Source organism: Synchiropus splendidus, chromosome 18, assembly GCF_027744825.2.
Source record: "Synchiropus splendidus isolate RoL2022-P1 chromosome 18, RoL_Sspl_1.0, whole genome shotgun sequence".
NCBI classification, from domain to species: Eukaryota; Metazoa; Chordata; class Actinopteri; order Syngnathiformes; family Callionymidae; genus Synchiropus; species Synchiropus splendidus.
Window position 1 is genome coordinate 862,143 of NC_071351.1, and position 23,273 is coordinate 885,415.

The 23,273-nt window shown below is 47.5% G+C and overlaps 1 protein-coding gene across 7 annotated transcripts in view; it reads right to left on the reverse strand.

Moving 5' to 3' along the window:
* The window catches only part of prdm16 (PR domain containing 16), a 134,432-nt gene that overhangs the window by 48,352 nt on the left and 62,807 nt on the right, over positions 1-23,273 (reverse strand). For all 7 annotated transcript variants that reach the window (XM_053848249.1, XM_053848248.1, XM_053848250.1 and 4 more), the window contains exon 3: positions 13,789-13,836. In XM_053848249.1, the coding sequence (XP_053704224.1) occupies positions 13,789-13,836 (48 nt within the window). The remainder of the gene's footprint in view (positions 1-13,788; positions 13,837-23,273) is intronic.

Consider the following 23,273-nt stretch of genomic DNA (forward strand, 5'->3'; position numbering starts at 1 on the left):
GATCCGTGGGTTGACGGCTGATGTTGCCTGTGCTCCAGGACAGGGAGCGTATGAAGGCTCTGAAGTGCACTCATTACGATGACTGGGTCACATTTGAATGTGAATCAGAAGCCCACCCACCCTCAGCGGACGGTCCTGCAGTGGGCAGACAGAGCTCAGAGCAGGGATAAGAGAAAGTGCTTGCTAGACAACACAGGCTAATTTGTAAAAGATACAGTGGCTGCATGGCTTTCCAAGGCGCTGTGGGGGAAGCAAAACATTCAGCAGTTGTCCAAACAGATTCTTCTCCCTCTCTCCCCCGTCGCCGCTGTAATGTACTCACACGCCCCTCATGCACGCCGACTTTGTTCAGAAATGTATTTAGCTGGAGGTGATGGCTGTGTCGGCAACTTTCGGAGGCTTGTTAATGAATTTGAAACGGGGTCGCTGTGGGATTGATGGCTGGGAGTTTTGTGTGTGTTCTGCAGAAACACCAGGCGATTATGAGAGCCAGCTCCTCCTCAGCAGCTCTTGTGAGTCAAACATAAATGCGTTTATTTCGATGTGTTTCAGGTGGAAACTTTTCCTGTAAGTAAGTGGCGGTCAGCAAGAGGGAGCCCTGTTGACAAACCCTTGTGCGCACCACCCTGCTACATGAACCGCCGCTGCCCTCCCTGCATCCCACGGCTCCCTGTTATCATGGCGCACACATAGCTCCTGCGATTGTGTGAAAGCCCTGGTGCTTTTTCTTTCCCTGCCGCAGAGACAAGGAGAGGAAAAGTGAGCACGGCTGTTTGTGACAACACCAGGACGCCTGCGCTACTGCACTCTGGAGAGTCTGTTGTTCCAGGGACAAAACAAATAAAGTACTGGCGACTCAAGAGGGTCAGGGCAACTTCATTTATTTGGAAAACAATTCGCTGCCATCTTGCTCTCTCTCGCGCTCATCAGCACTTTTTGTTTGAGATTTTTCTTTGGAAACGGCGATAACCCTGAGGTCAGGGGTCATGCGTTTATGCCAGAGGAGAGGGGGTCGGTACAGACCACCAAACCCAAGACACATTCCAAAGTCATATTGATAAGTACACTGACTTCCAACAGTTGGTCCAGTCATCTTTAAAGTGAGTGCGGAGGCACCACCACTGGCTTTACACTCACACCCGGAGCTCGAGCAGCAGCTACAGTTCCAACTGTACCAAGTCTAAATGCAAGGCCAACCATGGCAATGACAGCGCTCGAGGGCGACGAAGGGGATCAGAAGAAGCCAAGTCACTGACTGTGCTGTGTAAAAGTGAGCTGAACCAGAAGGCAAGCCACATCCTCTCTTCACGATGCTCCGAACGAGCCATTCGTTTCATTCGGCCCCCGACAGACCTGACTTGAAATAACAGCTGAATCCATCACCCTGCTCCCCTGAACTGCCGGGAAACGCGTCTGTTTTCTTCCATCTCATTTGCGCGCGGCGAGGCCTCTGGCTTTCTTAACTGGTGCGGACGCTGGAAATGGGCAGGCTGGAAGCCGAGGTCAGCCAGGATAACCCCCATATCCTGATTACTGACACAGCGGGCCCTCTGGAACATGGGGCGGCAATAAAACAGCCCTGAATGGGCTGCAGGTTCCTCGGCTCAGGAGCTTGAAGAAAGACCTGGGGAAGTGGGTTATTAATGTGTAATTTGTGCGGCTGCGGAGCGAAAGTTGTCAGAGCCCTTTTTTTGTTTATCCAGCCGCAGAGATGAGAGCTGTAAATAAAGCCATGAGCGACGTGAAAAAAACAAAGTCAGACTTTTATGACTGGGGCTTTTAAATCTTCATTTGATATACCAGAGTGAGCTCCCCTCCGCTCCTCCCCGCCAGCAGCAGCGCGCTATGAATATCTCTTTCAATATTACTATTGACCCGTGCGTCGTAAAGAGCGGCAGCCGCTCTGCATTAAGCTGGGACGGACTCACACAGGCACAAAAACACCAGCGACTTAATGAATTGAGGTTATTGTGACAAAGAAAAGCAGCCATTTGTGCGGGAAAACAGATTTGTAAAGTCATGTTTTAGTGCTTAATATGAAGAGAAAATGTGGCTAAAAAGCATGGATTAAGATGAATAGATTGTGTGTGTGTGTGTTTGTCTTATTGTACGTGTGTACTTGGGGGACACTTTGATAAATGGCCAGTTTATGGTGCTGTCACATTGCGGATGTCTATGGGGAAATACTTCCCCACAAGCAACGCTCTGTGTGTGTGTGTGTGTGTGTGTGTGTGTGTGTGGAGGGGCACAATGCTCTGGTCATCTGATCACATAGTTGCGGGTCGGCACATGATTAATCAAAGGGATTGGATGGGGCAAATATGGTTTGTGATAGAGCAAAGAGGGTCAGTGGGAGAAATGGATTAGTGTGTGAAGAGGCGTGCATGCGTGCGTGCCTGCGTACTGTTGTGTGTGTCTCTGGGCTCAGGGCAGAGGTGTGTGTGAAGTGAAGCTGCTGTGTGTTTGAGGGTCAGGGGTCAAATAAATGGAACATGAAAGACTAAAAACACACTGCTGACACAGCCACAACCCTGTTAATATCTCACTGGGGTTACACACTCCCACCACACACACACACACACACACAGACACAGGCTTGCGAGTCCTTCTCCCGGCTCACTGACCAACACGTGTACCTCACTGTGGTACACGGCAACGTTTGAGAAATTGAGCTGTGCTTCGGCAGCTTTGTAAACGCTGACGTTTCTTTATACTTCCCCTTTGTGCCGCGACAATAGAGTGCTGGGACGGAGTTGTCGCAGAGAGGAGGGGTGTGGGGCGCGGGGGGGTTTAAAAAGGGAAGCAAAACGCCGGCGTGTTTGGGTGCCACCTGGTCTGAGATCAATGCGCTGACACGCAGGTCATTTTTAATATGCCTTGATCTGTCACCTCAGATGGGCCGAGTGTGTCGGGGGGGGGGGCGCTCTGCTGTCGCTGCGTTTAAACCACCAATTTGGCCCCATTCTTCTTCCATCATCGTTTCACCGCTGAACTGAGAGACTTGACAAGAGAACTATGTCTTGGTGAGGACCTGGGTCTGACCCGGAGCCTCCACCTACTGGCTGACCACATGCACTTCTCACTTCTCACCTGTTTGAACCATCTAGAGTCAGTCTCTTTCTTCCAGCGACTTCCACCCGGGCTTTTTCTATTTTTACACGTAAGCACTAATCAAAGTCAATCACACTCGCTTCAAGCTGGCACTTTTTCCTGCTGTCAATCACCCGGCAAAAAAACAGCCTGGAAGGAAGTGGCGAAGCCTTTTCTCCTCTCCTCTCCCTCCTTTCTTTCTCGGCGCCCTTTAACCCCGCGGGCAGGTGCTACAGTAATTAGCTATTATTTGACTATCAAAAGTCAGGAGCTGATTAAATGGCCGCGAAGGAAGTGAGCAGATCACTGTCTCCGCGCGCAGCCCCGTCATTTCAAAAGCTTCTTGCGACCCGCTGAGGGGGCTTTCAGGTCTTTGAGACGCAGCTTCCGACTGGCTGTAAGAGCCTATTGCCGGCGGTAATCAAAACTGATAATCTTAGTGGCGGGAGCGGGGGCGGGGGGCGGGGGGAGTTTGCAGAGTACAGTGTGGGCGGATGAGAGAAAAGAGAGCCAGAAAAGAACTGGTCGGGGGCTTTGGGGAGGCTGGGGCTCAAGCAGCGAGCCTTCCATTAGAAAGGTGTTGTGGCTCTGAGGGGGCCGCTGGCCAGCAAGCGGTGAAAAATGCTGCCTTCTTAAAGCAAGTGAATGGCGTCTCTTTAGTGATTAGGAGCCGGAATAATGGGGACCCCCGCCTGCTCCCCCTAAGTCCATTTTATTGCTAATTCATTTACCTGTTATTTTAGACATACTTGACGGGAGTCGCCTGCTAAGAAGTCATGTTTGTCAGGCAGGTACGCCTATTAGCCGCGGATCTTAAGTCAGCGGTGGCGGCGGCACGGACGGACCACAGCTGTTGTTCGCAGATAACACCACACTGAGGCCTTATTTTTCCACCTTCACATGTAATTAGTTTTTCCTCCCGGTGTGCGACTTCATTATTTTTTGCCCATTGTTGTCGGGCTTTAAAGTTGATCTGCTTTAGCGCTCGGAAAAACAAAAGTCCCTCTGATCCAGCGTTTATGAAAGGGAAGGTATGAACGGTGCGAGAGCTAGCTGCTGGCCGCGTCATCCGGCGAGGCTACACCTATTCAGTGAAAAACAACCCAAACATTTTTGTTCCAGCAACATCATTGGGAGAAAATGTGTCATTTAACATGTGAAACTATATATTTGAATACATACAAGTCGCACCCGAGTATAAGTTGCTGGCCCGAAGAGAGTCATGCTCCACGAGTGACGATAATTTGCATTCAATTCTTGCAGAACATTTGATTTTGTCACTCAGATATTTTCACTTCAATATGTATAAAATGGCTGCTGCCTCAGTAGTTCTCCTAAAAGTGTGTGTTCCATAATCAAAATGCCAATCCAGCGCCAGACAATTTCCCGCAACTCAAGACAGACTCTTGCTCTGGAACGTCTTGGGAGGCCTCAAATCTTGCTAAGCTTGCGACCCAAATGCGCTTGCACCGGACCTGAACCGGCTATTAAAACACAGCCACCCTCTTCTGAGATAATCCGCACATGTCAGTTTTGATTTCCTAAAAAGGAACCAGAAGCGTTTCTGCCAAATACGTGTTGTCTGCGTATATACTCTGCGTACACCGAGCCCAAGCCGCTGACATTTCCACTTCGTTCTACTGAACAAATCCATTATGATCCTAACAGATATTGGACCAGATACGCTGCTACAGTGAAATAAATCATTTCATACACAGTGATCTAAAAGGGGGTAATAACTGTGACGTGCTGCCTAATGTTGTGGGCAAGTCTCCCGAGGGGAACGCTCCTGCATGACAATATCTTCAGGTAAGCATCTCCATCTGAAATGCCACGAGACAGCGGCTGAAACCCGGGTGGAAAATTGTCATTAGCGTAGTCGAGTGAGCACAAACAGAAGTATGTTATTACACGTATGATCAGATCAGTACATTTAGTGGCGCTAAGAGAAAGTCTACCTCCACGCTAATCTATGAAGTAAACCACAACATATTCACACAGAAAACGTGTCTTTGAGACGCAACACAAGCTGTTTGTTTAAAACAGTGCTACTCAATTTCTCTTGTGCCCCCCCCGCTCCAGGAAGAAGCAAGCGTCCCGCCTCCGTAAATAGTATCATCCATCTATAAAATTACAACGAGTTCACCTCTGCATAACATTGTGTACTTGTTAACATTGAAGAAAAGAAAAACGAAAGATCTACTTGCAATAAAGAATCACTTTATTGACATTGTTTTTGGCTGAAGACCTGAAGTGCATCAATTTGCCTGTATTCTGGTACGGGTCGCAGGCCCTCCCCTCACTATTTGCGAAGGACTGGTTTAAGACAAAAAGCACTCACTGAGCCTTCAAAGCTTGCGGCCTGCTCCTGCAACATAAAGGTGCTTCTAGTTGAGCCGCCTACTGGGATGGAGTCTTGTGAGGAAAAGATCCTCCTTTATTAAGTGGAAGGCGTCGGGGTGACGGTGCGAGCGGGGAATCCCTCTCCCGGGGGGATCCCCCGCTCGCCTCTAATCACTGTTTCTCTAACAGATAATTCTCCGTGTCCTCACACGTGTATCTGTGGTGTTAATTGGCGCTGCTGAGTGTGCTCTTCCCGTAATGGCCTAATGAGGGGTGACGGCCTTGTTTACTCAATTAGCCATCCTCTTTAATTATCTCATCCACGGCGGCTCCACTGTCCTCCGATCCGCGGAGTGGGCGCTTTTTCAGATGAACTGAGCTGGATAAGGAGGTGTGGCGCGACGAAAAAACAATGAATCAAAGTAGGAAGGAACAAGGAGGAAATGAAGACGTTCACAGCAAACCAGGAAACAACGTGACGCACGCTGTTCAGGGTTATGAGTCACATGACACCGATTGAAAACTGGTCGAGGAGATCCAGAGAGCACGAGGAAACACAGCGACTCAATGTGGGCTGGAATGAAACTGCATCCATCAATGAAGAGACAATAGAAAGAATAAAAACTAGGCTCCAGGCCTTTAGACTTCACCCAACATGAAGGGGAAATGAAACAAATGTGATCACTGAATTTCCATCCTGGCAACATAAATGATTTTTCCATTTTAAACATATTGTATGTAGATAGAAGAGATTTTTTCACAATTAGCATGAATTATTTAAGAGACATAAAATTTGGCTTCTCATTCTCTCCACTCCGTTCAGTCCCCCTCCTGAAACGTGGAGCCTCTCGCCCGTCTATTTTTGACCTGAGCAACTTTCAAATCTCTTTGTCTGGAGCGAGACCCTCGGCCTCTCTCTGCGCTCGACCAGGGAGCCACATGCCTCAGGTTATTGCTGCGATTGAGTCATTAAAGATCAGAATCTCTGCCAGACACAGAAAGAAAGTGAAGTCTCATGGTGAGTATGATTGATGGTCGCTTTAAACGCCGGCCGTCCCCATTGTTTCTCCGGACCAGCCCTGCCACCCACGACACCACCTCCACCTCCACCCTGCTCCCTTCATGTGGATTAAGGCCTGCTGTTTATTTAACAGTTCATTTGAGCAGAGGGGCGACCAAGGTGAAGAAGGTGGGGAGGGGGGGCCGGCAGGGGGTCTGTGCTCTGCCGGGGTGGGACGTCCCTCGTGGGACAGTGCCAGGCCGTGCTGAGGGGAGACGAGACAGGGCCTCCCCGGTGGACTAATGCCCTGTAATGAAGATTAAGACTCAGTCAAAGAGCGGACTGTTTAGCTGAGATGCGGAGGATTGGAGAGGAAGGGAAGTCAGGAGAAACCATCATGGAGGAGGAGGATCGAGCGGCTTTAGAATTTTACTTTTGAATTGATTCAATTTTCAATCCAAGTTTTCCGGTTTTAAGTCGGACCCAACGATTGTTTGTTCTCGGTTGTTGACTTTCGGAAGCAAGTGAAATGTAACCGCGCGTCTATCCCATGTGATCTCCGGAGACATGCCAGAGCAGCGCCGCCACACGGCGCGCTTCACTTAGCACCGCGGCTAAAAGCTCCCCGAAGACTTGTTATGTTCAGACACACTTCCAAGTCTTTGTCTCCTCTTACTATCTCTGTCCCAGGATTTTTGTGGACAACTTTCACAACTGGCCGCAGAACTTTCCACTGCTGACACACGGAGGGATGGACGTACTGGCGGAGAAAGTCTGATCTTATTTCACATGACCTTGTGTTGGCAGGGCCAGCCACTCCCCCCCGCCCCCCGACTCTCTTCCCCCAGACGGGTCCTGTCTGAGACTGGACTGGCAGCTCTTGCCTCTCTTGGGCATTCTGGCATTCCTCCCCATCAATCCCCCCAAACTCATGTCTCCGGCTGTCTCTTCTCCTCCACAGGTTTCCATCGCTCACTCACTGCTTTCCCTTGACTTCTGCCTCCGCCTGTCTATCTTTAGACACCGCGCCTCCACGACACACCATCTTCTTCAGGACATCTGACAGAAGCTGTCTTTCACCCTTGCTTTGGGAGAGACTCAAACTGCAGCACTGCTCCTCAAACCAAACTGCAGTAAAGGTTTGTGTGGCATGGTGGGTGACAGCACGCACGATAACTGAGGTGAGAAATGATGGTTGTTTAGAGGCCTCTTCACGTCAAAATAAAATCCCAGCCTCGTAGTCACGTGTCAATGAACTTAGGTCTCACATTCACGTCAGACTTCCTCAAGCGTAAAAACATGCACCGCATTACATTCAGACCTTCGAGAGAGCCAGACAGTTTGACTGAATAACTTGGGCAATAAACAGTAATTGATATAGTCGCAATAAAATGAAAAAAGCAAATAAACATCCAGTACTGATGTCGTTGAAACAGACTTGACAAAAGAGAAATAGAATAAATAATATTAAAAGACAAAACGCTAAATTCATGTCATGAAATACATGTCAAAAAAATGGATGTTTTCAATGTGACCAGAGGAAATTAGAAAGATACTGACTTGAATTTTAGAACAAGTTAAGATGTTTCACGTTTAACAATGCTTAGCAATAGCAACGGTGACATGTTTAGCTATATATATCTATATCTATATCTATATTTATACCGTATATATATTTACAGGAGTTGGACAAAATAATGAAAACACCTTAAAGCTTTTTTAGCTTGTATATATATACATATGTATATATGTATGTATGTATGTATGCAAGTATATCCACAGTATATTGATATGAATGCAGAATAAAGTCTGTGAAACTGTCATTTACTTCATGATTTGATAAAAAAAAATCTCTTGGCACTAACCGATAGACGAACTGATCGCAGCTCGCTTCTAATCCTGGTTCACAGACTTCAGTACAAGTTCAAGTATGAGTTTCAAGTCCGATCTCGTGACTTCATCACCTCAGACAAACACCACACAACTGCGCCGTCTCAGACCCCCTGCTGGCCTCCGGGTCTCCATGGCGATCATCAAGCCAGACCGGGTCGGCCCTCTGCACTCACTGTCTCCGTCGCTCCGCTCAGTAAAAGTTGGATGATTGGAGACATATAAATATCAATACTGGACGGGAAAATGAGCGTGTGAGGAAACGGCCCCCGCAACTGTCAGACCATCACCCTCCTCCTTTTGTTGGGTGACCCCGGAGAATGTGGTGGGAATGGCCACTGGGAGAGAGATTATTAAGAGACAAAGACAGCGAGCGAGGGAACGAAGGAATGAGAGATGGAAAAAAAGGAGGTCAGGGAGCCAGCTGATGTGAAAGTGCCTCCGATCACCTCGTGCTTCTCCGCCGCCCCCTCGCTCTGGCTCTATCTGTTCCACTCTTTCTCTGGTTCCCACTGGAATTCCTCTCCCAGCGCTTCACTCCAACGTGACGTTGGGTTCTGATCGGCGATAACAACAGAGATGCGTCAGTCCGGGCCCACACACATACAGAAGCAGACACACGTGCTGGCGAGAGGCCGGCGGAGGCCACGGCTGAAACACACACACACACACACACAGGAGCATGTGAACGTCACCCAACAGCTGACCACCAAGAGTCAGATCACAGTGTGTAGACCATGGAACGGATGAGGATTCAACACCATACCTGCGAGTTCTAACTGACCAGGATGGGTCAGTTATTAGAATAACATACAATAACAAAGCATTGCTAACTGGCACCTTTGTTTGTTAGAACAAGGGGAGTATTGGAAACAGGAGAAATTACGACTTTAAGAAATAATACAAAATATTTACTCATGTAATTAAGAATAGCATTTTTTTATCCAGAAAAATAGAAACTGCTCTTCAGAGATAATATAAAGGAAATATATTTTTTCGGTTTACATTATAAATATAATCCGGGCCATTCTAACACATTACTTACTGGCCATTACTCCAGCAAACATGTGTCACATTTCCGTGAGAATAGTACCTGAAGCAGTCTTCTCGGACAGTGTCAGCAATGAAAGGCTCGCCTGGCCCTGCAAGTGGTGCCCAGTTTGCGAGGAGCTGCTGTTGGACCTGACGCACAGCAGGAAGTGGCATGTATATTTTGATGAGGGAGGGGGGGTGCTGGAGATGAAGGTAGTGATGGTTGCGGTGCTGGATGTGGGGGGCCAGGATACGGAGCTCAAGGAAAACATGTCACTCAGGCCCCATTAAAACGTAACCCAGCCCAGCAGAAGAAAGAGACCCATGTCATCATTAAGTCATCTTGGGGTGAAGCGAAAACCACAAATATTATTCCTGCAAGCCCCCCCCCCCCGAATCCCCCGCCCACGCATGTGGAACACTCCGGCCCTTCTGGTCTGGATGACACAGACCACGAGATGATCGGGCCGCGATGCTGGGGCTCATCACCAAACCTTTGTCTGGGAGCTTGTGGAGTGCGTGCTGAACCTGGGACATGTCTGTCAACCCTTGACTCCCTCTACACACGTGGGGTTCCTCGTCATCTCCCGGAGCCTCTTCAGGAGGGAAGACAGCGCAGCACTGACTCGTGAGTCCCACCCCGGTCACCGACACCCACACAATGGAAGAGGAGGAGGAGGGGGCATTGTGACGTCCAACATGATGAAAAATGACGGGCTTCTGTGTCGCACCGGGGCGTCGGTGATTATAATATCCAGATAATAATTTCAAACAAATTATCATAATTATCAATCAATCATGAGCCCATTTAAGTGTGTGTGTGTGGGGGGGGAGTTGCGGGGCTGTTGGCGGGGGGTAAACTACGGCCTAGAGCGATGGATCACTTCTGTGACCCGCGAGCCTCCCTCTGTCCACATAATAGCCCTCATACATTTAGGGTCATTTAGCAGGCCCATTTAGAAACTCGGTTCCCAGCTTGATATGAGGAACAAGAGACGCACAAGTGCAGGCACACTCACAAGCACACACCACAGCTGACCCCCATTTGGCTCCCTGGTCTTTCAGCACTGAGTGGGAAACAATCTACTTACAGGTCAAAGTTCATTTCAACCCTGTCATTTTCCCATTTACAGCCGATTCTGCATTAGAAATTGTGTATTTACTCCACAAAGATGCTTGGAAGTAACCAAGAAGGCGACAGGAAGTGAGGGTCAGAGGTGTGTGTGGTCATCATTTACAATGACTTTAGTCCACCAAAAACTACACTGCGGAGAGGTGAGGCAGTGTTTGAGGAAGAGTGAGCCGGAAAGTGAGTCTGAGGAAGAGGAGGACCACCAGCGAGGGTCATGGTGTGGTGAATGAGGACGATGAAGTTCAGTCACACTGGACAGGATTTGACATTTGAAACCTCCGTATCTCCTGAAATGCTTATGATGGTCAGCAAACTAGCCGACTTTCCGCTCACACAGCTGTCATCACGGTGACCCCCAGGCACAGCAGCGTAGTTGCGAAATCTGATGAATGTTAGAGACCAGCATCTTTTAGAAAAACGCGGCCATCTTATGAAGTGAAACGTCAACAAAATGCAACCCAAAATCTGCTCTAATGGACGAGAAGGTTGCAAAGGCACTTCCTGCCCTGCTTCATGGATATGTTTGGGGGGAGACTTGCTCCTAAAACGTACCAATAATATGGAGATGGCAGGCCGCAAAATGGCTCACTGAATAGACGAGCATTAAACAATGCTGTGATAATGAGAGGCCAATACGGTGGCCATTAAAGTGACAGTTGTTTCAGGAATAAAAGCCTGTTCTTGGCGGCGAGGCGCCAGCTCAGATCGATCAAGCAGGTTTCCGGTGATACTGCATTGTATCTTCTGAGAAAAAACCAAATCCTCTGGTGAAAAGCAGCATGAATTGATTTGATCCCAGCTGAATTAAGAGGTGAATGAAGGAGGGTCACGGAGATACTGACAAGTTAAGAGCCAGTGAGAAAGATAGTGGCCTTCTGGGGGAGATGGTTGTCTTGGGAAAAAAGCAATCAGTGCTCATTGATTTTCCCGGGCGGCTTGAATGGAGGGTGTCTATCTGGAAGTCATTATCTGCCATCTGATCTGCCAGAGTGTTTACACACGTCAGGATGGACAGCGCCGCTCTTCTGAAGACAGGGGATTAACACACACACAGAGTCCACACGTGTGCACAAAGCACCGACTGTCTGGGTCCCTTACGTTCCCCATCCTGCTAAATCCAAGGGATCCAGAAAGACTCACAAGACGCCCGACACCTCACCAGGCCGTGACAGCCAGAGGGACAGACGGGCCCGGATCAGACCCGAGCAAGCGACTGATAGTGATAGGGATCTCACGGGCTGAGACCCCCGTCCAGTCTGCTGAGAGCAACACGTGCAGCGCAGGATGGATAAAGTGAGCGGCGAAGAGATCCAGATTAGGATCTTTTTATTTGCCTTATGTGTGTGGGCAAGAAGATCCGAGATATGCGGCCTGATCCATGAAAGCTCAGGATATGACTGCAGCACAAACACTCGCTGGGGGTAGACCTGAAAGAGTGAGCTGCACAAGCTAAAACAACATATTTGCTTATGGTTTATCCCTCGCATTAACCCCACCTCTGAGGCACGGCCCACTTAAAGACACATACTGGCCGTCTCTGAAAATATTTACAGGCCTGGATGAACGTCTGGAAGCCTTTGTCAAGTCAAAAAATATATACTAAGAATAATAAATCACAAATAAGATCTGACATCAACAGAATACTGTATGTTCGCATGTAAAGAATGTAAAGACAATAACATCTTTTGGTCATTGGGTCAGAGAAATTAAATTTTTGAATTTGATTGTGCGAATGACTTAAAAAAAGATCTGGTCCCAAGGAATGGTAAAAGCATGAGAATTTGATGTGAAGCAAAGCATAAAAAAAATCATCATAATTTGCTCTAAATTCATAAGAATCTATGAGAATATATTAGAAAAAGAAATGTTGTTTTTATCCAGTGAACAATAAGAAAATAAATCCATGTATTTCAGATTTTTTTATATGAAAGTATTTAATAAATAGCCAGATTATTTGAAATTTCCATCCCAACATTAATCATCCATATGATGGCAAATTTCAGAATTTAGTCTGAACATCAAAGCTCCTTAAAAAGTGACAGAGCTTTTTCTCCTGCAGATCAAAGTCACGACAACAAAAATATGTAATTACAAATATGTCCAAGAGAAATGGGAAGCATCTCTAGACTGTCGCTACCTCATGATGAATGAAAAAGGTATAAGAGCATCCACACACACACACACGCACACACACACACACACACACACACACACACACACACACACACACACACACACACACACACACACACACACACACTGAGGCACTTTATTCACAAGCCATAACTCAATTAACATTCGGCCTTAATCAAGCATGTCGAAGGAAATAACACGGGAAAGTCGATGCGTGTGTGTGTGTCGGCAGGATGTGGATGAATGAGTCATGTCATAAGGAATGGCTCATACATCATTTCATTCATATTCATAACAGTCATGTGGTCTGCCACCACCCGACTCGGGGCCCACCGCAACTCACACTCTGCATAATGAGATGTGGCCAGTTGTGAGTGTGTTTGTCGGGAAATGTGTGCTGTAGTCACGGTGTGTGTGTGTGTGTGTGTGCATTACAGTTGTATGGATGCGTGTGTGAGCAAATTGGAGAACACGGTTTGCTCTTAAACACCAGTGTTTGGTCCAACATGTGGTTCCGAGGTCGACCTGGGAAAACACTGACTTAATCGAGTCGGCGATTGGCACTTTCAGCAACATGACCTCTGACCTGACGTGCTAATGGCCAGATGAAGGAGATTTTTAAATGCAGACGTGTCGTGATTCCATCACAAGTGAGTGTGTAGCGAGTGAAAGCACCTTATAACCAGGTCAACCTAACTTGTTGTCAGTCAAGTCAAAAGTTGATTATTTCACTGATATTTAAAGAAGTAATGTGAAAAACCAGGAAGTATCTCATGCCTCGCTGGCAGTTGGAGCCTTCAAATCTAAGAAATAATCCATCACACTCAGAGTGTGTGATGGATGACAGCCACAGTGCGTTCCTTCACGGACCGTTGGGTGGACAGGGACTCAGCCACTGTCCTGTCAGGTCGACCTGGTGACACTGGCTGTAAAAGCCAACTGCCCAGCCCCTTCAGTAAATGTATCACCTCATAAAGTGGTCAGTGGCTGGTTAATGGGACGCATCGCTCCCCCAGAGTCGTGATCGAGGTGAAAGAAGAGGAGGTTTCAAGTGAGAGAAGAAGAAATGTGGGGAGGAAAGGAATCCATTTGATCATTCATTTGAATAGAAAGAATCATTTGGAGAGAGTAAAGACACGGATTCAGAGGGAGACGAAACCGTTCCTACCTTCTTGATGCAGCTGTCAGGGGAGCCATCTTCGTGGTCGTTCATCATCTGACGGGACAAAAGAGAGACACAATTCTAATGAAATGTTGTCATCTTGACTCAAGTCAAGCGCGGTGGAAAAAGGGAAATGTTTATCGAAGCACAAACACATTGATCCGGAGAGCCGGTCCAGAGGTGGGGAGCGCTGACGGCGATTGCACGGGGCGTTCACAGTTCATCACGCACACGCACCCTCCGGGCAACAAACGCGTCCGGAGGGATGCAATAATGGGCCCAGGGGTCAGCCAAACACACGCAGAAGCAAGCCACGAATGAATACCCCACAGATGCAGGTTAATTCTTCGCTTCAGCCTCGCAGGAAATTTCTCTGAGACGCTGTCCGTGAGTGAGTGTGTATCATTCAGCCTTCAAGCAATATTTACTGGGGGCAGATGGGCGGTAGAATGCCCCCAGTGTCTGAGGGAGGAAATGAGGGAAGCGGTGGAATGATGAAGAGATGAAGCTGCTCGACCAAGGGGCACGGCAGCTATAATGGCACACTGAGTCTCACTGAAGGCCATTGACGGATCACAACAAAACCTCCAACGGGACGTCTCCACCAGGACTCCGCCTGCTCCTTCAGCAGTGTTTTTGGTGTTTACCGTGGCGACTCTGATTGGGAGGCAGACATTTATCTGCTGAGGAATCTTCCCCCGGGACTGTGAGCGTATTGAATTCAGGCACACAGCAACTTCTTTCACTCCCCTCCGCAGATAAATGACCTCAGACGGAGTAATAACAAACTGTGGTCTTGTTAACTGACTGGTGTGTCCGGATAAAGATGCGGCTATTTCTATCTGACGGTTCCCTCCTTGGTGACGTGAGAAAACAGTTGTCCCAAAACATAAGAGCCCTCAGAGAGAGAACCAGATGGGCCACATCTGATGTCGGATGTAATTGTGCTGTTTGATAAATTCAACTTTTAAATTTGAATCACTGGATTGTTGTTCTCCTCCCTGCTGCCCAAAACATCTCAGAAGGGAGGAACCGAGGATGCACCTCGACTGATTTCTCTCCATGATAACTTGGAACTCCTATCTTTCTGTCACTAAAACTTGAGTCAAACTGTATGTTGAGATGAAGCTACCGATGACTTGTTTCTTAAACTACTCTAACTTGGCAAACAACTAACAAATGTAGTGACATGAGAGGAATCCTTTTACAGTGGAGTTTTTGTCTATAGAATCAACACCGTTCTTAGCTCAGCGGCAACGGACTTTCCTGTGTTCGGCTGCAGTGGGATGAAGCAGAAAGCGGCTTCACTTTCCCTGCCCAGGAAGGTGTTGAAGGAGGGGAGTGAAAACAGAGTGAGGCGGCGAGAGAGAGCGAGCGGGAGAGAACTTCCCCTTTTTCTTGTAATGTACAAACGCAGCTGCAACAGTTTACAAAACCAACAGCTCGGCTCGTCGGTGTAAAATGCTACCAGGCGTTCAATAACTCTCAGACTGTTTCTGGACTTTCTAACAGCAGCCCGGTTCAGCGCTGGGCCAGCGTAAATATGTGGGGAGCTGATGATAAGCTGGTGAAAATGGGGCTTGCTGGAGAATATAGAACAATGGCCGAGTGAAAACCGATGGAAAACAACTGTCTGGGACAAACCAAAGCTGTTTTTACACATCAGCAATAATATTTCTTTTTTTATCTTTGGCACAGTGCATTTGCGTTGTCTACAAAATGATGTAAATTCACTGTGATCATATGGTGTCATGTGATCATAAATCACATTCAGCAACACAAAACACTACTATGTCAACCTGATCTACGCTGTCATCACAAGATCTTCACCAACTAACACCACCAACATGGTGGTGCTATGAGAACATGACCATGCTGTTGGTCACCATTAAGACGGACAGAGCCGGATAAACATATCAATGTTTTGATGCTTACTCCATCCCATCGTTGGCAAAGTTGCACAAACTCTTCGATCATTCCATCCAGGAATTGGGGTAGTACACATACTTTCTGGGGGTTGTTACTAAATAATCCCCGCTTCCCTTCTGCAGTCCAGTGCCACATGATGAAAGAGTTCTGTTCAATGAGGCGATTGTTTTTTCATCAGCTGTTTTGTCCACAGAGAAGTGAAAAGACATGGATGTTGGATGTAAGAAAAGGTTGTCGGCCCAGCTGCAGCTCTCGGTGCGAGCGAACCTTAATTCAGCTGGAAAGCGGAGGAAGATTTCTCATTCTGCTGACACGAGTCCTTGAAGAGAAAAGCAGGTGGAGATGATCTTTCAACACTGACGTACAGTACACACACACGCACGCGCGCGCACGCAGGCACGCTGACACGCCGGGAACAGGAACACACACACCAGCCAGCCAAGCAAATAAATAAGCTATTAATTAGTCAGGGAAAATGTGATTGGCCGCTGACTGGCGGCGCCGTGATTTATGGCACGTGTCACCGTCATCTCAAAGTGACTTTTACTCTGCGTCGGGGAGACAGGTCCGAATAGAGACTGGCCTATGTTACGAGGCATGGACTTTCCACTGCACACCGAGTGGCCAGAAAAAAAGAAAGTCCATTTGTTCTGTATCTCGCCGGCTGAGCGCTGACACGTCAATACGTCTTGTGCAGAAGAGAAAACACTGAAGCCAGGGTAATTAGAAAGTCTGTCTCTGGCCTGCATGACCTCAAACATAAACAAATCCAGTTGTGGTTTGATGAAAGTGCAGCCACCTGCAGAATCCTTCCACCAGGACTCGGGCAGAGCCTCATTAAGGGTCTGAGCCGGCGAGCCAATGTGTATCTCGCCGAGGGGGAAAGCCCCTCACATTATCCCAGTTTCGCAACTCATTTCACAACACACACACACACACACAGTGGGATGAGTGAACGGTCAGCTCTGTTTCACCGGACAGTGATGATGAGGCTGTTTTGTTGAGGGTCAACAGCAGCAGTTTACCCTTGGATGTGTCTTGTGGGTGACCGACCCATCGTCTCACACACGAGGCCACGTTCCAAAAGGGAAGTGTCTGGAGTGAGGACATGTGTGCAGCTCTCATCGCGACTGCTGTGTAGATGGCACTTGATGCAACTGGCCGCCATACTGACATTGTTGTAGGAGCCACTGGGCGCACCGCTGCTAACCCCAACCTCCATCTTGTGTTTTCTCAGCAGAAGGCGAGTGCCTCAATTGAAGGCTCTAGACCTCCTCGCTTCTTCACTCTAGACCAGTGATTGTTAACCACAGGGCTGAGGCCTATGGTTGGGCCACAAGCGCCTCCTAGAGGGCCGCTACAAGTTTGTTGTTTTTGGGCCGTGAGATGCTCAGTTTTAATACACTAGCCACGTATGGTGGCAGAAGTGTGTCATTGAATTGACTTGACAGCTGCAGATTTGTGATAGTTACCGACTATGAAGACGTTCTTGCAAAGAAAAAATGGTAAAGAAAGTGATGGCGCCCCCAACAGTAAAAACTGCTCACTTGTTGGAGCAGTTTTTCAAATCAATGGTGATACTTTCATTTAGACTTTACTTATCTTCTTAAGAGTTGATTCATTAAAAAGAAAATATTTTATATTTCCACTCCGTTTTATCATACTCATTTTATTCAGAATTTCATTCATGATGTACAGCTTTTGCAATCTTCTCAACCGCTTGCATCAAGGGTATTTTTTTCTTGTGATCATCTTCAGTAAATTTGATGAACATGACTTGGGTCTGCTGCTGGTTGGACTTTTCAATGACGAATATATATTATATTTACACGTATGGTTACTGAACACAAATGAATCAGTTCTACTCCCTGAATGAGCCTCAGATCCATTTGTTCTGGAAAAGGTGGGCATGGGGATCAAAAAGATTAAGAACCTCTACTCTAGAAAGTAGTCGCAGGACAGCACAACAGGAGATGGCACTCTTCTGGTCCAACACGGTCTCACCACTCCATCTCACCTCCCTGAGTTTGTCTTATCGTATGACGGTGACCACTTCTGTTCAAAAAGCCAAGCATGTCGGTGCGTACCGCCGCCAACATCTCTCTGTTGAGTCTATGTACCACCATCCGTGCACATAGAACCAGCGCTAAACAATCACAGTGGCGGGGGGATGAGCTATAAACGCCGCTTGTCATCGACAGTCTTTCCAAGAAAAACGTTAGCATCTCGTTGCCAATGGCAATTACCCTCAGCCTTTGTGCGTACGAGCAACAACCCAATACTCTCGGATGACACAAAGCCACAGGTTTCCAAAAAGAAACAGTGGCAAACAAAACTAGAACCAAGGAACCGGCTGACAGCCCTCTGGCTTCCACCGAGAAAACCGCATCTCACATTTATTGGGAACCTTTGCAGCATCTTGGCAGGCGGGCATCGGCCGATAGCTGAAGTCAAGGATGAAGAAGAAATCCCTCCGCGATTTTATTAATAATCCGCAGGCAGACTGAGGCAGTGTCAGAGAGGGAGACGGCACAACCAAAGAGGGGGTTCTGTTTCTCATTGCCGGGGCTTTTAAAATTGAAGTTAACCATCATGTCAAACATGATCTCAGCCTCTGACGACCAGACACTGGCAACCATGATCGCACACCATAAAAATCAATGGCAGTACACAGCAACCCCAAATAAGGAAGAGGAGTGTGGAAGCACATGGATCTCTGCTGTGTTTCTTTGGAGCGTGTTGCTATCATTGAGGCGGCTCAATAACAGCACTTTTCTGCCAGAATCAGTTAGCGCGTGTTTGAATAAGGATACACCTCTGATCCAGTCCACTTGCCAGCACTCGCTCCGACTCCATTCTCCGGCCTGCCCTTTAAAAAATTGGGCTATTTCGGGACTTCCCAGAGATAGAGGCCCTGACAGCTGACCCAAAACATGTCCCTCGCCACGGATTCTTAAAAACATGCCTGGACAATGAGGCTGCCCACGGCTGGTGCGCAAAGACTGTAGCACGGGCGAACCAAAACAAAAACCGCTGCTAAATGCCAGCGGCCCGGGCCAGCAGCAGATACAATATATTTTCAATGACCTTAATAAGCAGAGGTGCGAAAGCCAAGGCAAATACAGAGAGGAGACAAACAAAGCAAAGCTGAATGTCGGAGTCGCTACAAGACATTTTCGATTTTCCTTCACCGCTGTCTCTTAAAAAGTATCCTCATGAAGTTAGTGTGTCTGACCAGGAGGTTTGTTCGAATTGTCTCCCAGTCCTAGGTTAGTCGAGCTTGACTGGAAGTCTTCAGTTGCCCATAATGCGATTGTGAAACCCTGCAGTCTTCCATGAATGAGATCCAAACAAGAACTGTGGAGGGTGAACAAAGCAGAGGTAAATGCAGTCCAAAATTCTCAGTATTTTTTGTTTACCCCAGACCACCCCCCCAAAAAAAACCCAGGCCAAATGACCACGCTTCAGTGATATTGCTTCTTCAAAAAATATCTTGAGTTTTTCACTGTGATTCAATTTAAAAGACGCAATCTATCAGACCTTCAAAAAAGGTTCCCGAAACGTCCCGCTGAGGACAAAGACAAGCAACAACGACACATTTTCTTCTGTTTGAGTCGTAACCGCCTCAGCTATAGAGCTATCTGCCCAAAAACATGTAGTTGCTGAACCAGTACTTGATTGATGCGACAGGGATTGACGGACGACAGGACGGCGAAACAGGTGGGATCAGATTAAACACTTACTGCATGATGCTGAAAGAAACACTCTTAGCCAACGCTGCACCCAGATGCCGGGCGCGGCCAGTGACGGAACCCAGAAGTGTTGGTGAGACAGAGATTAAGGCACAAAGGTCAGATTTGGAAGGCAAACATGAAGATCCATTGTGTGTGGAGGGGAAAGTCACGGCCACTTGTCAAATACAAAAGAGTGATAATTACAGAACCGGCGTTGACCCCGCGTGCCCTCGCAGGAGGGGTGATTTATGAAGAGAACGGCCGGACCGGTTTGACTCATCATATTACCACTCACAAGTCTTGCATTGACATGTGCCGAGTCATAGAAAAAACAAACGAGGCGATCAAATATTTGTATTCACGCTGACGACATCGTTGGTGTTTGAAGTCATATTTCTGGAATAGGAGTCAGCAAACAAACCTGAGAGTGAAGGGCCTTCATGAACGAGGAAGAATGGAATGCAAAGAGAGATGGAGGGATTCTGCAAATGTATTAAAAAGGGTCATACGTTCACGGTCCATCCATCACGCCCGCGGTCCCTCAGCCTTTTAAGGCCGTTGACTCTGAACTTGCTATCGACAGAGCCATACAGATAAATTATTTGCTTGGCCTCCACTTTATTGATAAGTCATTTGGGCAGATGATCAGTAATAATCATAAGTGAATAAGTGTGTGCCCGTAGATCTTGTGCAGGCAGATGTCTTGACAGCCGCATGGTTAAGGCCCAATAAATAACAGCACCTTTTGGCCTAAGAGGATTGCCTCCACAGCATCGGCCGCTGCCACCCTGGCCCTTCACGCCATGATATATCACGTCCTCCGTCCTCATTTTGATGAAGTGTGCAGCTTATCGATACATGACAGCAGGAAGAAAAATCATATCGCCTCACTTTTAATGATCTCCTATTCTTGCTTTCGCCTCCCAGCAAGCAGGGTTATGGGAGTAAGATTTAGGGTCCTGACTCGGGGCCACACAGATCGAATCAGAGGTCATGCCAGAGACACTTCATTTCCCATACCTCAGCAGTGGAACTAGACAGGGAGCCATTGCATACACACACACTGTTTACAGTTCCCCTTTGCATCTCAAAATTGCATCTAAAAACTCAAATTCATTCCCCTTAAAAGCACTGTTTGCCCCGATTATGTTCCAGCAAAACAGCTGACAATGAAGACACATTCTGAATGGTCACGTCATTTTCCACACAGTCTGAAGCAGTACTTCTACACATACAAGTTGCAGAAACATTCCTTGAAAAAAAAAAACCCACGCACACACAAACACACTCCCTCACAGAAATCCTGGACGTGGAGCCAAACATAGAGCTAATAAGTCTCCAGTGGCTTGCAGGCTAAGAACATGCATCCATGGGTCGGTGCCTGAGACAAGTAGAGACTTTCTTCTGAGATCTGAGGGTTTACAACGAGGTCAACCCCAAATGATGATGGTGCTTGAGCTTCGCTGAGTGACTCTCCATCAGATAAACAAACAAGGCCTGGCTGTGGATATCCTGCGCATGGCTCTCAATGTGTTTTTCTTTGCACGCCGCCATGTACGTTTTGTTGGGTCGGCAGCGTCAAACAGGGACGTGTTGTGCAGGATTGTTTCAGAGCCTCGAGCCATTTCTCTCATGTCCTCAAACACCGTCTTGTTCACGTGCCTGCTCTGAGCACAGAGGGAAGAGCTTCGCTGGCAGGTCATCAGCAGGACAGAGGTGAATAGTGTGGCGTGTGCCCAGGAAAGAGCAAACAGCCCGTCGTGTCAATACCACACTCCTGCACTTTTATTGGAGCTACATCCTGCCACACACTCTTTCTTCATACCTTTCATGAGTCACAAGACAACGCTTCACAAAGATCACTTCACCTCCACAGACCCATTTGAAGGGAATTAGGAGCTATTTCGTCCCGGCAAAATTGAGATCTGCGTAATGGCCGTAATAGCTCTATGTGTGTTTTGAGAACGATGAGGCGATTACAAACAAACAGCATGTGTCCTCGCTAAATGTACTGGAACATGTGCGTCGTACATTTCTTTGGTGGCCGATCAGATTGTTAAGACGCTGGAAACATTGAGAGCAAAGACTGGCGGGAATCACACAACTCTTTCTTTCACACAACTGCACTCAAAGATCTAAACATGTAACACTAAACACGTCTTTAAAACAACGACTCCTCACTCATAAGGAAAACCATACAGCTGCTCTGCAAAGAGCAAACTTCACGCCAACATGTGTGTGGCGCTGGACAAGGCCAGGTGAGTTTCCATTGATCAGTTTCTGGACTGTAAATATCCTGCGATCACAGACTAAACAGACCCATATTCACTCATCAATATCCTCAGAGAAACGTCACTCGCTCCCTCCCTCGGTCTGTCTGTCCATGCACTCCATTTACCCCAGCAGAGATAGCCACATTTATCACCACAGGAACTGTCTCCAAGTCCACCCTGTCAACCCATCACCTCCACAATAAACGTCAAGCTGTCGTGATTTATGCAGCTAATGTAATTGATTAGAGGGCCACAAAGGCTCGGGCGGATGTAATCGCATGATTCACCCTCATGTTTCAAGTTTAGTAAGGATTAGATACTGTGGGCTCAATCTGGAGTGGCTCTCTGGAATCTTGATGTGGCGGCCTTGAGGTCTTTCAACGATGACAGAAGCAGAGGGAGATAGTGGGATCGGCCCACCTCTCGTCCAAAGACGGCAGTAAAATGTATTTGAGGGAGAGACTTGGATCATTTCTCTGATAGTCTGGCACATCAAAGCGCTGGGAGAGTGATGAATTTATGCTCCTGGACGACAGCACTTTGCATCGGAGGCCCAGCAGAGGCTGGAATGAAGAGACACCAGGCAGGTGCCCCACTGCCTGCAGACAACTGTCAGACGTGGGCATTTTTTTTGACATTTTTTAAATTTGTCACCTGAGCTTTTGAAGCAAAATTTTGAACCCATGGGTCAGTCATGTGTTGACTTCAGGACTTGAACATCATCCTGTTGAGATGATGATGATGGAAACAAACTAGACCAAACAATTTGGTTTCACTAGATTTAGCAGTGACTTTTTCATGGTCCTCACTTCAAAATAAAGCAGTCAGTTGACCTTCGGGCTCATCAGAAGTGTGTTTATTAGCCAGCCTGTGTGAGGTGAAGGCCTTTACAACCCTATTAGTCCGAGACAGAGACGCTCCCTGTCAGAAAGATTGATGCTTCTCGGCTTATCGGGCGCTCTGGTTATCAGCAAACGCCTTCTGAATACTTGTTCCCGTCTGTACCCATCACACTTTAGACTCGAAGCTCCTTATCGAGCGCATCATTGGATGTGAAACGCCCTTATCGTTTTTGTCTTCATTGATGTGCTGATATATTCCCTTTGTTCCGACCGCTTGTCGTCATCGTGTCTGCTCCCATGATATGAGCCGATCGGATGCTCTCTGGACCCTGGTTTATTGCTGTCTGTCTGTCCTGGCCGCAGCGCTGGATGATAACTGATGACTTTATTGGCAGAGTTGTGTAGTCGCAACGAAGAGCCGGGACTTTCCATTAGTCATGAAACAATCATGAGAGAAAATGTTTGTGAACACCCTTCTCCTGGATGAGCGGGTTCTTTATGCACTTGTCTGTGTCGAGAGATTTAAAGCCAACTGCCAGCTCCCTCAATAGAGCGGGCCCTTTTCTCACTTATTTCAGTGGCGGCAGTTAAAATAGATGACTTCAGCAGAATGTAATTGGACAAAGAAGGAGTGCGAGTACGGAGCAGAAACCGTCCTCGGGCTGCGGGACAGTGTTGTCTTTATTCCGCGTCTCAGTGCTGTCGTTACGGAA